Source organism: Lactuca serriola, chromosome 1 (genome assembly GCF_051521515.1).
Source record: "Lactuca serriola cultivar US96UC23 chromosome 1, Lser_US96UC23_V15, whole genome shotgun sequence".
NCBI lineage: Eukaryota > Viridiplantae > Streptophyta > Magnoliopsida > Asterales > Asteraceae > Lactuca > Lactuca serriola.
In genome coordinates, this window is record NC_136408.1 from 40,901,969 (window position 1) to 40,923,419 (window position 21,451).

Genomic DNA, 21,451 nt, shown 5'->3' on the forward strand with positions numbered 1-21,451 from the left:
TGATGTAATTTCTAAGGCAAAATGATAATATAAAACAGAGTATATACCGGTGAGAAAGTTTTACTCCATAGAGAATGCTTCAAGTACATAGGGTCTAGGATCAATTAGGAAGGAGGTGTCGATGATGAAATTATTCAATACATAAAGCAAGGGCGAATCTAGGTTGAGAGCACATGTGTCCATGGATAACCCTTAGTTTTGGATTCTTTTTGAGATTATAGTATAAATTTAGATGGACAGCTCATGAATTTTCAAATGGACACATGTTGAATGCAATGTTGGCAACATTGGCATTTTTTTCGACAATGTTCTAAGTAATATTATTTTTACTTTAGTTAAACCAAAATTATAAACCGATGTTTTAGGAGGCTAGTTATCAAAAAAAATCTATAACTATGATAATAAAATAATATATTTGTAAATTATGTTTAATTTTTGGAATTGAAAGTTAATAATATACTTGCCTAGCTAGTTTTTTTTTTTTTTTTTTTTTTTTTGAAAAATTATTATATTTAATAATCAAACATTTTCGATCCTGTTTGTGGGTGACGATTATTGTGGGCTAGTAGTTTGAAAATTATATTTAATTTCAAGATAGATGTTAGTTTGAATCCTGGATTCGCTACTAACGGTGAATTGCTTAAATTTGTGGACGTATAATACAAAAGGAAGTGAGATTTAACAAGTGAAACTTTAACTATATTTTGTTATAAATGAGTAGTGTATCTCTAAATTTTAAGTAACACTATCCATGACATCATTTGTATTATAAAAAATAGAGTTGAGTTGAAGAACACCTGTATATTTCAAACAAACAATAGAGTTAGGTTTGAGATGTGACTATTAAGCTAAAACACAAACACAATGTAACAACTGCTAATTATTATTTTCATGATAATCTATTATTAATTGCAATATGTAATGTATATTGTTTATCTCGGCACATGTTTGGCCTTATTTGTATTAGCACTTTATGTCCATATCATCTTTCTGGATGAAAAAATACAAAATTATGAAAAGCGAGTATTTATATCTTTCTGACATTTTCGGTCAAGCCCTTCACACTTCCATCCAATTACTCCTTTTTCTATTCATCTCTGCTCTAATATCCTTGTTCCGTATTTACAGAAAAGACCTCCATTTAATCAGCTGTTACAGTTACAAACCTTCGATCTTTCATCGTTTTACATTTTAGTGCTTACGGTTACAGTAACAAACAATATATTAATTTGTTAAAGTTTATTTAATTTGTAATTTTAGTACTATTGCTAAAAATACTTTACATAAACTTTAGCGATGATTAAGCAGTATATAAACATTTAGTATATTTTGTATAGCAAGTAACCAAAACGTGAAAACTATTTAACTAATGAAAAAGAATACGTAAAAATATTCCTAACAAATATCATAAAACATAATTTAAACAAAAATATACAAATTTAATTACAAGAAAATCACATCTACTGCTACTAACTGATTTAAAGTATAACTTTTACTTATAATAAAAATAGAGAAAATACAACTACTGTTAATAACTGAACTAAACCTACACTATAACTAATTTCACCGTTCGCTAGACCCGGTTCACCTTCATTAGTCGTGGCAACGTGTTGCACCATTTGAGCCGGACCCGGTCTTGGCATATCACAATGATCAATACCCGATTCCGATAACGAGCCCAAGTCGGATCCAAACCCGTTTCGACCATCATAACAAAGCCCTAAGTTGTTTTCAAGCTTCAATTTTCTTCTCATTCTCCAAACGATTTCTTTGTCGAACGGAATCGGCCCCATCAATTGATTATCGTTCAGCCTGAGCTCGCTCAAACCGTTCACGTTCCGGAAACTTGTTGGAATCGATCCGTTTAAACGGTTCCGATCAAGGTGGAGGATTCGTAAGTTTGGTAATCGGGCTATTGACTCAGGTATTGGCCCGTATGAATCTGTATCCGAGAGGATTAAGATCATTAAGCTTTTAAACTTATCGAACGCGGTGGATGGAATCATGGAACTGATCGGGTTACCGTTGAGGATGAGAGCTTGAAGGGAATCTAAGTTATTTAGGGACGTCGGAATTGGGCCGGAGAGGCTATTGTAACTTAAATCCATCAAGATTAGACTTGTTAATCCGCCGATGGAATCGGGAATTACGCCGGAGAGTCGGTTACGGCTAAGATCGATTTTCATGAGGGAATCGCAGTTTCCGATTTCGGTCGGAATTGAACCAGTGAGATGGTTTTGGTTAAGGTCTAGTATAGTGAGTTCAGGAAAGGCAAAGCTCGGAATCGAACCGGTTAATTTGTTACTACTTAAATCTAAAGACTTTAAACCAGTGAACCGACTAAAAGAAACCGGAATTGAACCGTTTATGTTGTTCTTGTGAAGATCAAGAACCCTTAAACCGGTTAGATTACCAAGTTGAGTAGGAATTGGACCCACATGTCCATTTTCCCTTAAAACAAGAGTCTGTAAAGTGGGGCCCATTAGGCCCAAAAACGGCGGAATGGGTTGCGGCTTGTCGGTAAAACACCGGTAGAAAAACAAGGTCCGGATATGTGGCAATTTAGTGATGGAAGGTGAAATATATGATCGGGTCGGGTCACAAGTAGGAAAAGCAGTGTCATCTGATAATGCTCCAAACGATAATGAAACAACATGAAAAACGTTGTTTTTATCTGGCATGCACTCAATCCCATGCCAACGTCCTCTACAGACATCCGGGATGTCAGTGGCCCAATCGTTTCCGGTAGCTTTCATGATGTCGTAAACTGCTTGTTGCTCATCACGGTCGGTTGTAGCACCATTGTTGTTCACAGAAAACCCTGTTTGAGGTGCATCTACAAGAGCAGATGGGACCCCTGAATCCGACATAATGACTGTAAACGAGAGACATGTAGGAATGAATAAAGTAAGGGTTAGGGTTAGGGTTAGGATTGAAAGAAAGAGAGACATTTTTTTATAAATGGATTCAGAGAATTATTGTGAGAGTGAGGGTTTTTATAAGGATTGGAAGTACAAGAATAATAAGTAATAAAGGTTTTCACGAGGAAACGGGTATGTGAAATAAATGCAGGGTACATCAGTAAATGTACTTCACGAGAAATACACTTTGTTATCAATGTTTGCAACTAGTGGGGTTCCATTTTTTTATTAGGATTTTTTGTGGGGTTTCCTTGTGCTTCTCAACGTCTCCATTTCCTCTATGTTGGGCTGATTCAAGTCTTTCATGTCACTTAATAGTTAATAAGCACAAGTCAACCATACACATTACACATTACTACCTCATAAAGGTAAACAAAATCGGTCTTGGACTCATCCCATATGGTTCGCTTTTTCCAGGTCTTGGATGATTTAGTCTTTGCGATTGTTGGACTGTCCAAGAATATTTAACTATAAAATCGGTCCAACTTTGTTCTTTTTTCGGTCTAGTGTTTTTGGACCGTCTTGCTTCATAAAATCATTAAAAAAAACTTACAAATTGTTTCATAAAATTAGGTAACTATATGCGTATTTCTGGCTGATTGTGTTGTCTGATGATGCATATTCTACTCGACAATGAAGTAATAGTCAATTTTTTATATTCAACATTGGTGTTCGTATATTGCTAACATTCTTCCATTTTCTCTTCAAAAATCCCATGTTCAATGTGGGTTAAGCCTTAATTAGATGACAAATTCTATAAAAATCATTAAGTTTTCACAAAAATTCGATTGACACTGCATATTTTTTTTTGTTTCAAATTAGATATTTATTTTATCAATTTGTTACAATTTTGACCACAACCACTTAACTAGTCAACCAAGTTGCATGTGACATGTTGATATAACACATCATATGTTGGGTAATAATCTTGAAAAAAAATCTAAAATATAGGGACTTTTAGATGTTGATGAGAAATGTCAAGAATCACTTGAAAGGATGATAGGAATGTAGCTAGAATTTGCTACATTAGATGAAATTATGATCTTTAGTTATACTAATTCTGATATATAAATACGGACTTTGTTTAATGAATGATCAATTTTTTTTATAACTTTTCAGAAATAGATTGTGATTTAAAATCATTAATGAATTTTTCAAAGCTTTTGGATAAACTATATAGTGGAGATTTTATCAGATATGAACTTGAAACCTAAAAAGGTACATATTCATTGTTAATTTGTTATTCCTTGAACATCTAATAATTAATGTTATTAACTTTACGGTGGACTACTATCGCAACCAAACTTGGGACATTACTTAATATGGGTGGTCACATCATTTGTAATTTCGCATCTCAAAGTTGGCGTGGTTACAATGGCGTTGTCAAGTAATTGTAATTGTAATGAATGAATGAATGAATCAATCGTGGTTATCAACATCTAAAGCAATGTGACTATAAGGGTAAGTTGAGTTGTCTTCCTGTTGATAATACATAATAGCATCTTAAATTTCTTTTTAATGTCAGCCTTCACTTCATTCCCATCAATAGTATCACTTCAATTCACAAAACAGATAATTCAAATATACAATTTTACTTGTTCAAACCAAAACAAACCAAGTAGGGGGTCAAATAAATAATTAATAAGCTTTATGTTCATTTAACTTTTTGAAATGTGTATAAATAATCAAGACAAAAGGCCAATTATGAGCATGGAAATCATAAAAACTTACAACTTTATATTCATTCATATGAAAAACGTATAGTTTAAGCAACTTCCACTGTGTTGTCTTTACCATACATGATACATGAACCTGGGTTGGGTTCAGATAATAGTAATAATATTAATAAAACCCAAACAAGTATCAATATTGGTAAAAAATTAACATGGAATGGTAGGTCAGTTGAGAGCATACATGCACATCAGCAGCAGCTTACACATGACATGGACATATACAGAAGCAAAATGGCTTCTCCCCAATATCATATGTTTCTGATTCTGAATAATTGCTTGCATATTACTATATGGATATTGAAGTGTGGATACTAGTCAGTCTCATATGTGAATATGATATGTCTACTTAGGAATTCAGAGGAAACAACCATAAAGATAAAGATAAAGATGCTTCAGTTTCATAATTCAATACAACAATATTTTCTTACAAAACTAAAAACAAAAGTGTACACAGACACAGATCATTCATTCGTAAGTTGAGTTATTGCAGGTAGGTGTACAACTCACTGACTGACTGCTGCAATAATAACAACGATCGCATGTTTTTCCATCATCATATCATTGGTTTCACAGCTTATTCCTACAAACACATATACAGCATGTGGTGTATTTCATAACATACAGTGTAGAAAGAAACCAAAAGGTCTTTTTTATTAGAAAAAAAAAAAAACAAAACAACATACAGAATAAGAGGAGGAAATATGGACAACAATCTTCTTCTTAGTAGTTAGTAGAGCAGTTCCTCAAATACAGGATCCACATTTTGTCCCCATTTCCCGTGGTACAACTCCAGGAGCTTCTCTGCTGGTGTTAAACCTGAGCATCAAGTAAAAAAGAAAGAAACACCCTTACATACATAGTTTACAAATTAAAAACAAAGGGAAATCAAATAAGAAGCGTGTAATTTATTCACCTGTTCTAACAACCTCTGCCACTTCATTTAAAAATCCTGTTTCCTTGTATCCTCTCCGCTCAAGCCCATCCTGCATACATAAAACATACATGATGTTATTAAGAGTATGTATGAATAATATATGATTAGATCGATAAGTAATTAGTTTACCTTTGCAAAATTTACAACTTCTTCAGCAACATGTTTCAGCAATCCATCACGGAATGGGGTTTTCAGACCACTTACAGGCACCTAATATTATTACATTGCATAATGAGATGAGAAACAAAAAAGAAAGAAAGAAAAAGTTTTAGTACCTTATTTCTCAACATTAGTCTTTCTTCTGCAGTCCAATCAGCCGTCATGTCCAAAACTTTTTGCAAAGAAACATCATCATACAATATGCCCACCTGTCATTTTCCATTTTCCATTTTCCATTTTTATTTAAACAACAACACATATACATAATACATATGCTATTATTCATATTTTCAACATATTACATACCCAAAATGCAGGCAATGCACATAACCTCCTCCATGGTCCTCCATCAGCACCCCTCATTTCCAAATACCTTTTCAGTCTCACCTGTTCAATCACCAAGTAACAAATCCCAATATTCATTACATGACAACCATGGTTTTTTTTTTTTAAAAAAAAATCAAAAATTATACAACATACCTCAGGAAATATTGTTGTGAGATGATTCTCCCAATCATTCAGAGTTGGATATTCTCCTGGAATTGGACCAAGTTTTCCTGCCAGGAAGTCCTGCATGCATGCAAATTATTATCATCACACACACAGACATATAAATAAATTACATATACATATACATAATACATATATAATATGTTTTTCAAATTTATTATTCAGGCTACCCTGAAGGACAATCCAGCACAGTCGATATACTTGTGCTTGCGATACACAAAATACATAGGGACATCCAGGGCATATTCCACATATTGCTCAAACCTGAGACCAAGTCCATTACAAAAGAAATGAGTGTATCAGTATCACTATAAACATATTCAAAGTAACATCACAATATTAATTATATAATCAGGGAGGGGAAAAAGAAAGTTACCCAAAAGAATCATCAAACACAAAAGGAAGCATCCCAGCACGATTGTTATCAGTATCCGTCCAAATTTGACTAATTATATAATAAAATTTAATTTATCAGTCTCAGTTTCTAATTCTTTCCCTTCCATATATTATATTATATTTGAAATAGAAACCTAACCTCCTCATGCTGAGATAACCATTTGGCTTTCCTTCTGTAAATGGTGAATTTGCAAACAGTGCAGTAGCAATCTGATTCACATTCATTCAAATATATATATAAATATAAATTCACACCCACAATTACTGAATTACAAAGCATACTCTACTCTACTCACAGGTTGTAAAGCAAGACCAGCACGGAACTTCCTTATCATGTCTGCTTCAGAAGAGAAATCCAGATTCACCTGCCAAGGTCATATGTGTAATTTATTAATTTTTACTTAAAAATAATTAAATCAAATCAAATCAAGAATTAGTTGTATGTAATATGTACCTGAACAGTACATGTCCTGAACATCATGTCAAGTCCAAGAGTACCAACTTTAGGCATGTAATTCCTCATTATCTCATATCTTCCCTGAGCCAACAACATTCATTCAATGTCATTGTCATTCTCACCACCCATGACCCACCATATCTCATATCTATTTCTTTTCTTCCATATTTACAATATTGTTAAAATAACTAAATCATTTTTACCTTAGGCATTATAGGTATATCTTTTCTTTCCAATTTTGGCTGGAAACCAATTCCTATAAATCCAATTCCCATCTCTTCAGCAACAGCTTTCACCTGTAAAGTAAAGTAACACATCCACATTTGACATATCACTTTCAACACATGGAATTATATAATCATTACAATTTACAAACCTGGTAAAGGTGTGAATTCACTTCTGCACAGGTTTGATGGAGTGTTTCAAGAGGAGCACCACTAAGCTCAAACTGACCACCAGGTTCCAAAGATATACTTTGTTTTCCCTGACATTATTTTTTTTTAAAGTTTAGAAATAGACCACATGGAATCAAACAGCAAGCTTAGGTCTTCTTTGGGTTCTTTAAATATGCAGTGCTGATTACCTGTTTAAGCCCAATTATATTGTCTCCTTCCATGATTTTCTCCCAGTCAAATCTCTCAGAAATAGCATTCAGCAGATCTGCTATTTGTCCATATGTCATAGGCTTCAATGTTTTCAGCTCAAACCCAAACTTTTCATGTTCAGTTCCTATTCTGCAATATCCATAACATTCATCATTAATCAACACAGATACATATGTGCAAAATAAAATACTTAGCATAAGAGACAAACAAGGAAGGACCTCCAATTTTCCTTAGGCTTGCATCCAGAAGCAAGGTAACCCACAAGATCTTCTTTTGTAAGTGGGTCTGTAGCAACCACTGCATCCTCTGTGGGAGGACTTGCAGCAACAATTACTTGATTTCCTCGTTTGGATTTTACACCAATGGCATCTACATGATGCATCTTTTGGCTACTCTTGGAGGAGGAATCCCATGGAAAGGTAATGGTTGAGATCCTAGGTCTAAATGCACTCGTGTTGTTTACAGATGATTTACATAGCAAAATCTCAGTACGAATGCCATGGGATGGACTTGCCTGAGACATTAGTACCATTTTTATCCCTGCAAAACACACCAGACACCACCACCAACTTGAGTTGAAAACATACAAAAATGAACACTAACAACATTATGCTTCAGTTAAAGAATCATAAGCACAAAAAAAAGGTTTGATTTTGATAAGATAATAGCCTTCAATGAGTATACATTGTCCAAATACAGTCAAGTAACCATGATAATGACATGTGGCACAACATAACAATCTTCCAAAAAAGTTAGCTGTTCAACTTGCTTTTCATACAACTATTTTTATTTCCTCTGACGCACTATTTTTATCAGTTATCTGTTATCACAACCAAACTTTAGGATTTTGCAGCAACATATCAGAAATTCAGAACCAAACTTTGATTACAATCAAACATTGAAACGCTTGAAGTTACTTACTATAAAACCATTAAAGAAAGCTATAAGTCTGGTAACATTGAACAATTAACAAATTTATAAAAGATATATTTGAGATTCAACTATTGTAAAAGTTTACCAGTTGAGGAGAGGAGCGAGGAGGACGATGAAGATCAGAAGTACAGCTGGACAAAAAGTCAAGGAGGTTGGAGGTCGGAGGTCGAAGATCGGATGGAGGTTGTAATCGCCGATGCTCAATGGTTGTGGGTTGAGCTTGAGCGATGTGACTCGTGACTCGTTACTGAGGAGAACACCTTTGGATTTGTGAGTGTGATAACCCTAGCCCCTTTGCAATCCTCGTAATCACGCTTTCTCTCACTTGGTCACTCTCATAGTATGACAGTGGACAGTGAATGGCGAGAAATTTTAGGGTTCTTTATTGATTCCAATGGGGCATGAGGCGAGACCCACCCGAATAAAGATTTACGGTTAAAATCGATCCATCATCTTCAACGACGCCACATTGGACGGCGTATCCTACTTTACTACGTTGTTCAACCTTATTTTTATTTCTATAAACTAAATAGTATAAAACCTAAAAAGAATTTAAATAAAATAATTATATTGTTTTTTTTTTTTATTATTATTTTCAATGAGCACCATACAATTAGCTTTTTTCTTTATTCGAAAGCCTTTCTATAAGTAAAATAACTACTAAATTAAAATTTTTTTATTAATAAACATTATAGACCAAATATTGAACTGCAACCCACTTAAGTCCGAACCGATTCCAAACATATGATTCGGTACTTGGTTCCTATTTTCCCCCTAAATCGGTTTCAATGTTATCTCATCCGATTTCACTTTTTTCACGAAATAATCGATCATGTGTCAATGCCAACAATTGAGTATATTTAATATACATAATTGGCACGTGTTTATACATATACATAAACAAGATACTACATAGTACATACCATCTTTTGGTGGTTAGTCATGGTGAATCTTTTGTTGTGTCTTGCTTGCATGTGTCTTTGTATTGACTCAATTTTTATTCAACCACACTAAATCTAATAAACCTATAAAACTCTTATCGAAACTATTATGATATCAACTTCTATGATTCACGTTGCAATCATAATGTAACATCCAGATTCGTTGAGGTATTTTATTTAATTTAATTTCTGAATTTTGGGTGACATGGTGGAGAAATCACCACGACATGGCATGACTAAAATGTTCGCAGACCTTAATTTGATCCTGTAACATCCCGACTCTCAGGTATGAGATTTATGGCTTAAAAGACAAATTCTCCTTTAGAACTCGTCGAGCTGATGGCCTCAGACTCGACGTGTTGGAAGATCTCAACTCGACGAGTTTTTAAGAAAAACTCGACGAGTTGACAACTGCTTATGAAATCCTAATTTTTAGGGTTTTGCACCTTATTTAAAGACCTTATGACTCATTGTTGGCCTCCCTTATTGTTCCCTCAGTCCAGAGAAACCCTAATTTGCGCCTCATCTCTCATTTTGAGTGTGTGTGAGCTTGAAGTGTGATTTTTGGTGCTCTTTTGGAAGGAACTTGAAGCTTGAAGTGGATTGATTCAAAGGAAGGCTTTAGATCCGGGATTTTCATTGTTGTTGCAGTCATTCTGAGGTATAAAGTCGATACCTTGACCATCCCTTTGCTAGATCTCTTCATTTGAAAGTTTATCGCCATTATTAACCCATTTTGGGATTTGAGCATGTTATGAAACTATGACTTCAGATCGGGACATCTCATGGCCTCCATGGACTTAAATTCGCCAACTTTATCAAGTCTTGGACCTCCTTCATGCTCTAAGTCCCTTAATAAGCTTGATTTTAGTGTTTTAGCCTCTTGATGCCATGCATGGACGTAAAGTTAGCAACTTTACGTGGTATTTTAGTTTTAAGGGACCAGATCATCTATGGTTTGTGGCACCAGATCTTCCCGTCTTTTCGATACTATAGAAACTCGACGAGTTGTTCTAACAACTCAACGAGTTGGTTCGGGTTTTTCTCGTTTTTTGAAGGAACTCGACGAGTTGATAGATGCACTCGATAAGTTGGGTCAACATGGACTGTAAACCTTGGCTATTGACCTTGACTGTTGACTTTGACATTGACCATGGTTGACCAAGTTTGACTTTGAGGGCATTTTGGGTATTTAGAGGTTTTGATAGAATGGTTATATGGTGGTTGTAGGTTGTTGGGTCGGGAGCCGAGTCTTGAGTTGGATTTTACCGGTTCAGCACTACTTGAGAGGTGAGTTTTCCTCATTGTACTTGTGGGTCGAAGACACCAATGCCGGCCTAGGGGATTGATATTTTGTTATGTGTTATTTGTTTGTGTGCTGGTACTTTGGGGGAACTCACTAAGATTTGGGTTTATAGTTTTGGGTTATGTTTCAAATACCTTAGATGATCGTAGGATGGCGAAGGTGTGATCGTGCACCTGTGTTTTGATTTATGATTTTGGGAAAACTATAATATTAAACATGTTTTGAAAACTAAATTGTAAACAATGGCAATTTGTGGATTGGTTTTAAAAGTTTAAAATTTTCATGAATTTTGTGGATGTTACATAATGACCTTCAACATAAAGTCAGTCCGCCCTTTTTGCCTTCAGCATAAAGTCGGTCCGCTACTTGGCCTTTAGCATAACGTTAGTCTGTCTGAGTCTATTGGCCTTTAGTACAAAGTCGGTCCGCCATTAACTCCCCACGTAATATATCAATACATAGCTAACAGGCAAACAAGTCCACCTAACATGCAACCTACTAAGTTGGTCAAATTGCCTAATAGCATACTAAAGGGAAACTATTTCCTAACATGCAGACGATACATATTGGAATACATGATATAGTGAGAAAACTCACATGGAAAATTACTCAGACGATTAACAACTATCCTTCTGATAATCTAACTAGCGGGTAACACGTTTATCAAGTATTAACCTATAATACTATAACGTATTAATAATATCTATTTCAATCCGGTAGAGGTTAGACCCTTCACTAATTCCAAATATACTTTCATGGATATCAAATAAATATCAGCCAGACAGGACAATTGGGAGGCAGTACCATTTCGACATATAGCCTTTCTGAAATCCAACAACCAACGTGACCATTATAGACACCTCTCTCGTAAGTAGACCAATCAGAATATTTAACTTGAATTAATGACGAATGTAGCACTTATAGGTTCCTAATAACGATTATAATTATAAATATAAGCTATTCTAAAAGACTAGTAAGCGTAGCTTCACTTATAGAAGTTTCTAGCGAAAAACCCGAAAAGTTTCGGGCGGGACCTCGATACTGAGAAATTCTATTTCTACAGCTTTCAAAGTCTCAAAGCCTTATTGCAAATACTTCATAGCGCCGAAAAGTTGGAAATATAGAGGGAAAAAGGTTCTCTAGACAGAGAAACCCGAGAGTGATGATATGTGGAATGAGGGAGGCTTATTGTAGTATTTATATGTGATTTTGGGGAGGCGTGCCTGTGCTTCTGCGACATCAATATTTTGCCCTGCTGCCACGTGTCGCAATTCTAGTGTTATGCGTCCCACCTTCTAGAAGCGTGCGACGTACAAAACATAGATTTTGTAAATCTCGTAACTTCTTCATACAAACCCTGTTTTTGATGTTCTTTATATCCACACGTATTTATCGATTGTTGGGTCAAAATATGGTTTATACTTTGCTTTTCTGTGAAATTGTATTTTTCTGTAATATTTTTGGAGTTTACGGTCATGTTTACAGTTGAGTTTACGGTCGTAAACCCATTTACGGCCCATGTTCACCAAGCCCATGTTCCCCTTGTATATATATATATATATATATATATATATATATAGGTGTTAGGGGTGAGGAGTAGTGATTGATGAACTGAATAGAGAGAAACAGGAGCTTATGTGTGTGTGCGTGAATCTCATGTAAAGGAGCATCATTCCAATCTATTCAATACATTGAAGATTCTTAATATTCTTCTTCTCCCTCTCTTCTTATTGTGATCTGGCATCATCCGTTTGATTGGGACTGCGCACCATCAAACGGATCTGATTGATACACAGACAAATTAGGGACTTACAATTGGTATCAGAGCCAAGTTGTATCAGTCAATTTTGTCAAATTTGGGGCATTATTTGATCTTATTTTCAAAATATTTTTGCGTTTTTGGATAGATCTCTGAAAAATAAGAGGGGTTTGTTCTTCACGTTTTTCATAAAAACGAGTTCTGGATCGAGTTGTGGAGCAAAAATGGTGAAAAACGTCATTTTTTGAAGGGTTTATGGCCATTGAAGGGTTCTCGGCCGTAAACAGTTTACGGCTAGGCTTTCTCGGCGGCGGCGGCTAGGGCTTCGGAGTTTACGGTCCGAGATTACGGCCCTCCGAGTTTTCAGCTTCGCACGTGTACGGTCCTCGCCTCGGATTCATGGTCAGGGTCGCATAGGGTCCGAAATTCGCATCTGTGTTCATTAAAAAAAAAGGGAAGCGATTTTGCAGGTGCCAAGGATCGAACCCACGCCTCCTCTATACTCTACAACACGCCTTACCAACTCAGCTAGGCTACTTGATGATACAACTCTTCTGATTTTAATTCGAATAGACTCCTTTTCGCACCAAATTTCGAAAATTGGCACTTTTAACCCCCAAAATCAATTTTATTTATTTGTAAAACCTCATTTTCAATAATAAATAAATAAATAAATATATATATATATATATATATATATATATATAATATATAAAATAAAATAAAATATAAAAAAATTATTTTTGATTTTTTATTTAATATTTTGATTTTGACTTTCAGGTTTGACCTTTGATTTTAAACTTTGACTTTTTCGTTTAACTTTTAAAATTTCAAATTTGCTTTTCGGTTTGACTTTTGAGTTTAATTTTTTAAATTTGACTTTTAAGGTTGACTTTTGAGAAAAAGGGCATTTTAAATTTGACGTTTAATTTTTATCTTAGCTTCTAGTTGTGCTTTTTAATTGATTTTAAGGTCTACGAGGGAGTTGAAAACATGAAAGAGAGTCGTCAGGATATCTTAAGACAAAATTTCAACATGTTCGATTATATCTCTGGAGAAACCCTGGAAGCTCAGTTGCAGCGATTTACCACACTCACTACTGAGATGAATATTGCTGGGATCTTTTTGACCAAATCTGAGATAAACAAAAAGATATTGAATTCACTTCTGAAATCGTGGGATATGAACATGGCTATCATCAAGAAGACAAAAGATCTCAATCATCTTAGTCTTGCTGATGTAATTCAAGAACTTGATACTTTGAAATGTAGAGAAACAATGAGTTCTGAAAACATTCCGGTCACTGAAGTTACATGTACTCCAGCTTGTGAAGCCACGATTAAATTTCTTCGGGAACAAATTGATTTATTTAAAAGAGAAGTTGAGAACCTGAGATATGAAGGATATCAACTCAGGAAAGGACAGATGTAACGACCAAAAAATTTCAACCAATTTAAAATTTTCGAAAACAACCTTATTCCATTAAAGTTATTACAAAAAGGTTTTCAATACAATTTATTTTAAGTATTCCCAGAATCTCATCACAACATAGACACGAGGAGCGGTACGATCATGCCTTCGCCTTGCCACGGTCTCCTGAAGAACCTGAAAAACATTAAACCACAACTGTAAGCCCGAAAGCTTAGTGAGATATCCCCAAAATACCAACCACATATACCATACATGCATAACATGCCATAACATATCCGATCACAGAACAGCCATGCACTTCGGGTCTACTGTGTGACTGGTCCACCGTACCGGCCAACAGTCCACCTGGTCCACCCTCCGAGTCTAGCCATATACCTCGAGTCTACAGTGTGATTGGTCCGCCCGCGCCGGGCCTTCAATCCACCTGGTCCACTCTCCGAATCTAACCATATACATCGAGTCTGCAGTGTGATTGGTCCGCCCATACCGGGCCTTCAATCCACCTGGTCCACTCTCTGAGTCTACAGTATGACTGGTCCGCCCGCAACGGGTCTTCAGTCGGCCTGGTCCACTCTCCGAGTCTTGGCACGTCTGGTCCGCCCTCTTGGGGCCTACAGCCTATCCGGACTGCTCGCTGGGCCTTCGGGACAACCGGTCCGCCCTGGGTATCTTGGCCTACAGCACAAAGCAGGACCCGCCTCAACCCAACTCCAGTCCAAACAACCATGTGCACATAAACATACAATCATATAGCAATTCACAATCAACAAGTCGATCAAACAGATCACATAACATATCATCATCCTAACCAGGATACCGACCTAACCGGTCACTAGCATAGCATCACCCTACATCTCAGAATACCGATCTCAATCAGGTCTCTAACATATACCATCCTAGCTACCAGGATGCAAACATATCAAAGCAATAACATAACAACAAATACCCGGATCTCAATCCGATAAGGGTCGACCTTGGTGCCTTAGACCCTGTTGATATAATGAGGATAACTCACCTCGAAACTGTCAACTGAACAGATAACCCAAGCTGCTCCGATTACTGATACGACCTCCACCACTGGACAACCACCAAGGCACTGAACTCAAAACAATATCCAACAATTACCAAAATGCCCCTGGAAATCACTGGTCAACCCTTGGTCAAAGTCAACCCCTGACTGACTCTACTCGCCGAGTCAACCCGATGACTCGCCGAGTCCCCATGCTCAGAATTCCCCCAATCCGCGACTCAACTCGTCGAGTCACCCCGAGACTCGCCGAGTCCAACAACTCTGAGTCCACTCACAGACAACTCACCAAGTCATCCCTTGACTCACCGATTCACGGCTCAACCAGAAAAGATTGGGATTCTTCGACAAGACTCACCGAGTCCAAGAACAGACTCGTCGAGTCTAAGGCTATCTTCAACCTACTCGCCGAGTTGTTCTTCCAACTCGTCGAGTTCCAGGCCATCTTCATGATGGGTTTAATACAAACAATCCTATGTGTGCATGCAACCCTAGTATTGGATCTATGTTTTCACTATTAGTTATACAGCTTTATGAACACAAAAAGAAACCTGGCATGCTACTATAATTTTCGAAAATCATATATAAAGCTAGAATACATACCTTTTGTTGTTATATAGCAATAACAACTAGTTCCTTGAATTTCCTTAGCTCTTGAAAGCAAGTACCACAAGTGTAGTACCTCTAATGGAGTCACAAACACCATATGCAACTTGGATGAAGAGGAGAAGAAAAGGAGGCACCAAAAACGGCTGGAAACCCTAATGGAAGACTTGTCCACGTTTTTGGGGCATAGGGGCCCTTAATATACATGTAGGCTATTAGGGTTTACAACTAGGAAACCCTAATTTGACTGCTTAGGCCCTAAGCAACCCATGGACTCCTTAAACATATCCCTTGGACGATTTCTAATGGGCTTCCCATAAAATTCGTCCAACCTATATATTATTAGGTGATCCATAGCCCAATTATAATTATCTTATAATTACAACTTCAGTCCCCTAAGTTTAATTAATCTCTTTTAGCCACAAAATTAATTAACAATTAATTCTTGACTAATATTAATTAAACAATATGATTTCTCCTTTAATATATTATTCTCATAATATATTAATAAATCATATTTAAACCTTTCTCTCCTTAAATCATCCTACATATTGCTATGGTGAAGGCAACCCAAAAGGACCATGCTCATAATCGGGTCAAGTACATACCAAAATAGTTATGGACTTAGACACTAATCCAACAGTCTCCCACTTGGATAAGTCTAATAACTATTTTCCGTATGACTTCAAAACCTGATCAGCAATCGTAGCTTTCAAAAGCCGCTATCAACTCTGATCTTATCAGATAGCGTGTCCTCTAGATAAGAGATTATATATTCCTCCATTCTCAAGATATCGTATAGACAAAAGACATGAATTTCAATCATTCTCTCTATACTATTTCCCAACTTCCGATTCATGACGACTGATAACAGACTACAATTGAACACATCAACTTAGTCCCGGCTTGGCCAAGCGCTTAGATGTCATCACTAAATCATCGAGAGGCCCACATATATCGCTTTTATCCCACTTTGGATAAAAGGAATGGATAAACTTCGACTCAAATGCTCGCTTGCATTTACTGATCGAATCACACACAACAATAAGTTTTATAACACCAAGTTACTGGTGCGTTTACTTATTATCAATGTGCAACCGACCAGCAAATAACAACTCACACGTCTCGGTTTCAAGAATATACAATATTATCGTCTCACTAATCACTCGTGATAAAACCGTGAAGTGATCCAAGTGAGCGTGGGTTTAATCCAATACTTTAATCTTATCAAAGCACTCACGAACTCTGCAGCAAACTTGTGCCATGTCTAAACACTTCAGACAATCTACAGACAGATTCATGACAGTCTTTATTCATACCTACTCCCAACGTATGACCAACTGTGGATGTTTGAATAACCTAGTTATTCTGGAAGTCAAAACATGCAAATTGAAACATGACAACAATACTTAATCCTATATGGCCCCAAACTTGTGAGAGTAAATAAAACCCTTCTATTTATCCACCATATTGATTACTCATTATTTATCATTTAATGTTTCGGATAATCAACTCATTACTTGAATTATACCAACAATTGTCCCATGCTCTAAACATGCACACTTTGTTTCCTATGGTCCATGCTTTGTGAAATAGATCACCTGAAAACTTTTCCAATGATGCTCATTTCACAATTCCTTAATCCTAATTATTAGTGTAGGAACACAAGGTTCTTGCCACTACTAGAATATGCTAGATTCTAACATTTTACGCAACGATCCTTTCGTAAAGTCATAGCACAAAAGTCACCAAGACTTGGCTAATGAAATTACAAAGTGCTTTCTTAGAAATTGTTACAAGACAATTCCATAGATGTGAAGTCTCACATTCAAAGTACATTCCTTTGAACATCCTTCTTGCATAAAAGTTTCTAATCTAGGCATAGACTCTCAATATCCAACTCCCAATATGGAAACATTTCCACATTTGCCATATGACAACTCATTCTTAATAGAATCTTATCTATTCGTAATAATGTCGATATGGTCCATCCAATACCATACTTTCAACTACTTACAAGCGATCAATCCTCAGCGAACTCTGGATCATCCTTTGATAGTTGTTAAATTCTTTCAGTCAAAACCAATTCAATTCCTTTTTCCCTCTTAATGCGCTAGACATTTGGAAAATTTTAGAATGGTAAAATACTATAGCATTTACAATCGATCCTATACCCGAAACGTATGGGACACGATGCATAATGTCTTACATAAAGATATGATACTTTACCAATCTTTTGCCATAATATTTTATGTGTCATGTTCTCACAATTCGAACTATGAAGAGGGATGCCGTAATCATAATCGAAATTTGAGAACACACAATGTATCCTTTGACTGAAGATATTAAAATTTCTTAATCTAAGCTTTAGATTTTGAAACGAAGTATAATATTCTCTCCCTTAATTATAGCAAAACAACTTTTCAACCCATGCAACTTTGCAAATGGAATCTTTGTTTTTCTATAATTAATATTGCTAACTTGCAATACTCGCCATAACAATCATACAAGCATAACACTTATGCTCCCACTATCATGATGATTATCATATAAGCATAACATTTATGCTCCCACTAGCTTTGACATGTATTCAGAAAACAAATGAACTTTCAGAAAACAATGCCTATTGAATCTCTGAAATTCATATTTCTAATACCAGATGCTTCGATAAGCCTTTATCTAAGCTTCTTAACCTTATACACCTTTGCCTTAGATAGCTCATATGTGTGTTTAAACAATTCATAACTTATGTTACTAAGTTCCAAATGTTGAAACTAATTGCCAAATCTCACAATTCGAACTATGGAAAGGGATGCCGTAACCATAATCGAATTTGAGAATACAATTTTCACAATTGCTATCTTCTTAAAATCTCTCTTAGTGAAAGCATTTCCTCACAGTCATTTTCATGAAGGAGGGAATCTTATGACACTTAGATTTTATGGTGTATGAGTTCCTATCCATGTGAATTTGCCAAAAACAAGGTTTGCGACAAATCCAAACTCATATGGACTGAACTTTCTTAATCTTGATTTCTTGCCCTATGGTAACACGAGTGCCCACCATGCCTTCCAAGTAGTTTAGTAACTTGTCCTTACATATCAATTTACTTTTCATCGACTAAGGCTTTAGTGTGTATTCAAATGAGAACTCATAGAACTCATATACACAATTAACTCAATTGGAATGGCACAGAAACAAAACAATGTCAGCACGATAGGTTGTAAACCTCAAGTCGTGTGCTAGTGATGATCGATAAGGTTTATTCTTGATTTGTTCTTGAAAGTTTTTCAAGACCATTAAGACTCCCACTGACTTCTTGACATATAAGATTCTCTTTTCAAGAAACATTTCTTGACAAACAAATATTCAATAGTTAGTGAAGCATTTATCAAGACAAAACACTTCACACAATTGGTCCTAGTTGGTCTTTGTCTTATCCAAGACAGCACAACTTACCAATTTCAAATGTGCAAGAATAAGAAAACTTTTCCAAATTCCACATTTGATGAGTGTTATAAACCTACTTAAGACTTTTCACTCAATGTCACAATCTTGACTCTAAGACTTGATATTGGAACGAAGTATGATTGACTCTTTGATTTAACCATTTCTACAATTCTCAATTCCTCTTCTTAGACATGCAATCGCACTAAGACTCACTTAGAGGATCAATTGAGACATGGTTCTTAATCATAAAGACTTATCATAAAACACAATAAAAGGTACTCTCCCTTCTTCTTAGAATAGAGAAACTTTTATCTTTCTGCCTACTTGATTCTTCTTTATTCGTTCTACTATTCATTGAAACTCTTTCAATCAACTTAGAATTATACTTAATCTTATAAGTATAACCATATTTACTAAACTTTAGTAAATCATGACGAATATCTTTGTCACTCTTGTGGTAGACTTGATCAACGTACGACCTAGTGTACTCGATCTCCTAGTCCTTCAATTGACACTTTGCCAAAGAATTAGTCTAAGGTTCCCAAATGTGAAAGTTTTTCATTCATCATACAATGCACATTGCATGGTTCCAAGTTTCTGTCAAATTGAAACTTGGGTGATGAGAAACTCTCCTTACTTGGTAAATTCTTGACATTTCCACAAATAATACAATTAAGAATCAAATCCATTATTGCTAATAATAGAAACATTCAAACATTAATTTTTTATACATGCCATTGCAAGGATAAATAAATAAGATAAAATCAAAATTCATTTTATTGCGGAAAAAATTGTCCTTACAATGTAATTCAATTGAAAAACTATGTTATTACATATTTCTTAACAGTCTATTCTAACTCCAAGTAGTAGCTCAAGAATCCATTCTTCAAGTAATGCGATCGAAATCCATTTCTTCATGATCAGATTCAGCTCACTTCTTTTCTCAAGCTTCCTCTCTTTTCTTCGATCCTACAAAACATCAAAATGTAATCTTATCACATCATATATTAAGAATCTAGAATAGGAACTTAAAAGAGTTAGTTAATGGATTTTACCTGAAGCAGAGTCATACGTCTTGACTCTCCCATCTCTTAGATCTCTCAGATAATTAGGGCAGCTTCGTTTCCAATGCCCCTTCTCTTGGCAATAAAAGCAAATAGACTCCTTTGGCACAACACATCGGACAATCACAGACTTAGTTCTTTCTGCACTTCCAATGTTGCCAGTGTCCATTGAAGTTTGGGAGTTTGATTCACTAGACAAATTTGCTTGACCAGCACGCCAAATCATTGTTGATTCAGCAGCTATAAGCAAATAGGTGAGATCAATTAGGATCACGTCGTGGTCCATCATATAGTACTTTCTAACGAACTCACTATATGATTCAGGAAGTGACTGAAGAACCCAGTCAATATCCAACCCACTTGAAATCTTGACACCCAACATGTTTAACCTATCAATGTGTGTTTTCATCTCTAAGACGTGCGCACACACAGGTTTCCCATCTTCGTGTTTACTTGCCAAAAGGGATTGAGTGAGCTTGAACTTTTCAAGCCTTTGAACTTGTGGGTCAGGGAGAACAATTGGAGGAGGTGGAGGAAGTGAAGCATGACTCTCATTTCCTTGATCGTATCTCGGAACGTCATCTTCATTTGGAAAGCTTGTTCCAAAGGATTTGGGAAGACTATTGTAAGATTCAGACATCTACAAAACGGGAGAAAATTCAAGTTAAGTTGATTAGAATTCTTGATGCAACACCCAAATGAAACATCAAGCTAGGATCCAACACAATACTCTACAACCTAGAAGAGGGATGCCGTAATCTAGTTGCAGAATATTTGAAGGTAGGTAAATGACGATTTACCAATTTCCACCATGAAAAACGAAAAAGAAGTTTAAGTTTTAAATGAATTGAAACTCCTAGATCTTTTGAGACTCATTGAACTCTTCAATGGCATGTTTAATCTCGATTATGCCCTACTATTCGTGACTGGGATGCCGAGGATCACAAACAAGGTGTGAATAACCATGCGAATCACGTGGTGCACCCAATGTTACGATCACCTAATCAATGTGCCGGTTAGCCACACACGCTCCATTGATCTATGACAAACATCGAGTCACCCTTCGCTACCAATGTCATCCCCAAATTAGTGTGCCGGTTAACCACACACGCTCCACTAACGTTTGACAAGGGTACGAAGTGTAATTCCATGGGTTAGCATACAATTTCACCTTTTGCCTAAAGTAACTATGATTTGGGAATTTGAAAAAAGCATTTAG

At 35.9% G+C, this 21,451-nt stretch overlaps 2 protein-coding genes across 2 annotated transcripts; both read right to left on the reverse strand.

The window, feature by feature from the left end:
* Positions 1 to 1,474: 1,474 nt before the first annotated feature.
* Positions 1,475 to 2,979, reverse strand: TMM (Leucine-rich repeat (LRR) family protein). Its single transcript, XM_079023480.1, has one exon. It carries the CDS (start codon positions 2,949 to 2,951, stop codon positions 1,497 to 1,499), a length of 1,455 nt encoding a protein of 484 aa, XP_078879606.1. The 5' UTR covers positions 2,952 to 2,979; the 3' UTR covers positions 1,475 to 1,496.
* A 2,051-nt stretch (positions 2,980 to 5,030) lies between these two features.
* On the reverse strand, positions 5,031 to 9,044 carry GSH1 (glutamate-cysteine ligase). The gene is made up of 17 exons (XM_079023481.1): positions 8,734 to 9,044; positions 7,934 to 8,255; positions 7,694 to 7,844; positions 7,487 to 7,594; positions 7,314 to 7,406; positions 7,108 to 7,191; positions 6,950 to 7,018; positions 6,793 to 6,863; positions 6,634 to 6,702; positions 6,428 to 6,521; positions 6,228 to 6,317; positions 6,054 to 6,134; positions 5,864 to 5,956; positions 5,718 to 5,798; positions 5,568 to 5,637; positions 5,338 to 5,470; positions 5,031 to 5,234 (listed from the first exon to the last, which is right to left on the reverse strand). The coding sequence occupies exons 2-16, from the start codon at positions 8,245 to 8,247 to the stop codon at positions 5,382 to 5,384; spliced, it is 1,557 nt and encodes a 518-aa protein (XP_078879607.1). The 5' UTR covers positions 8,248 to 8,255; positions 8,734 to 9,044; the 3' UTR covers positions 5,031 to 5,234; positions 5,338 to 5,381.
* Between the last annotated feature and the right edge of the window lie 12,407 nt (positions 9,045 to 21,451).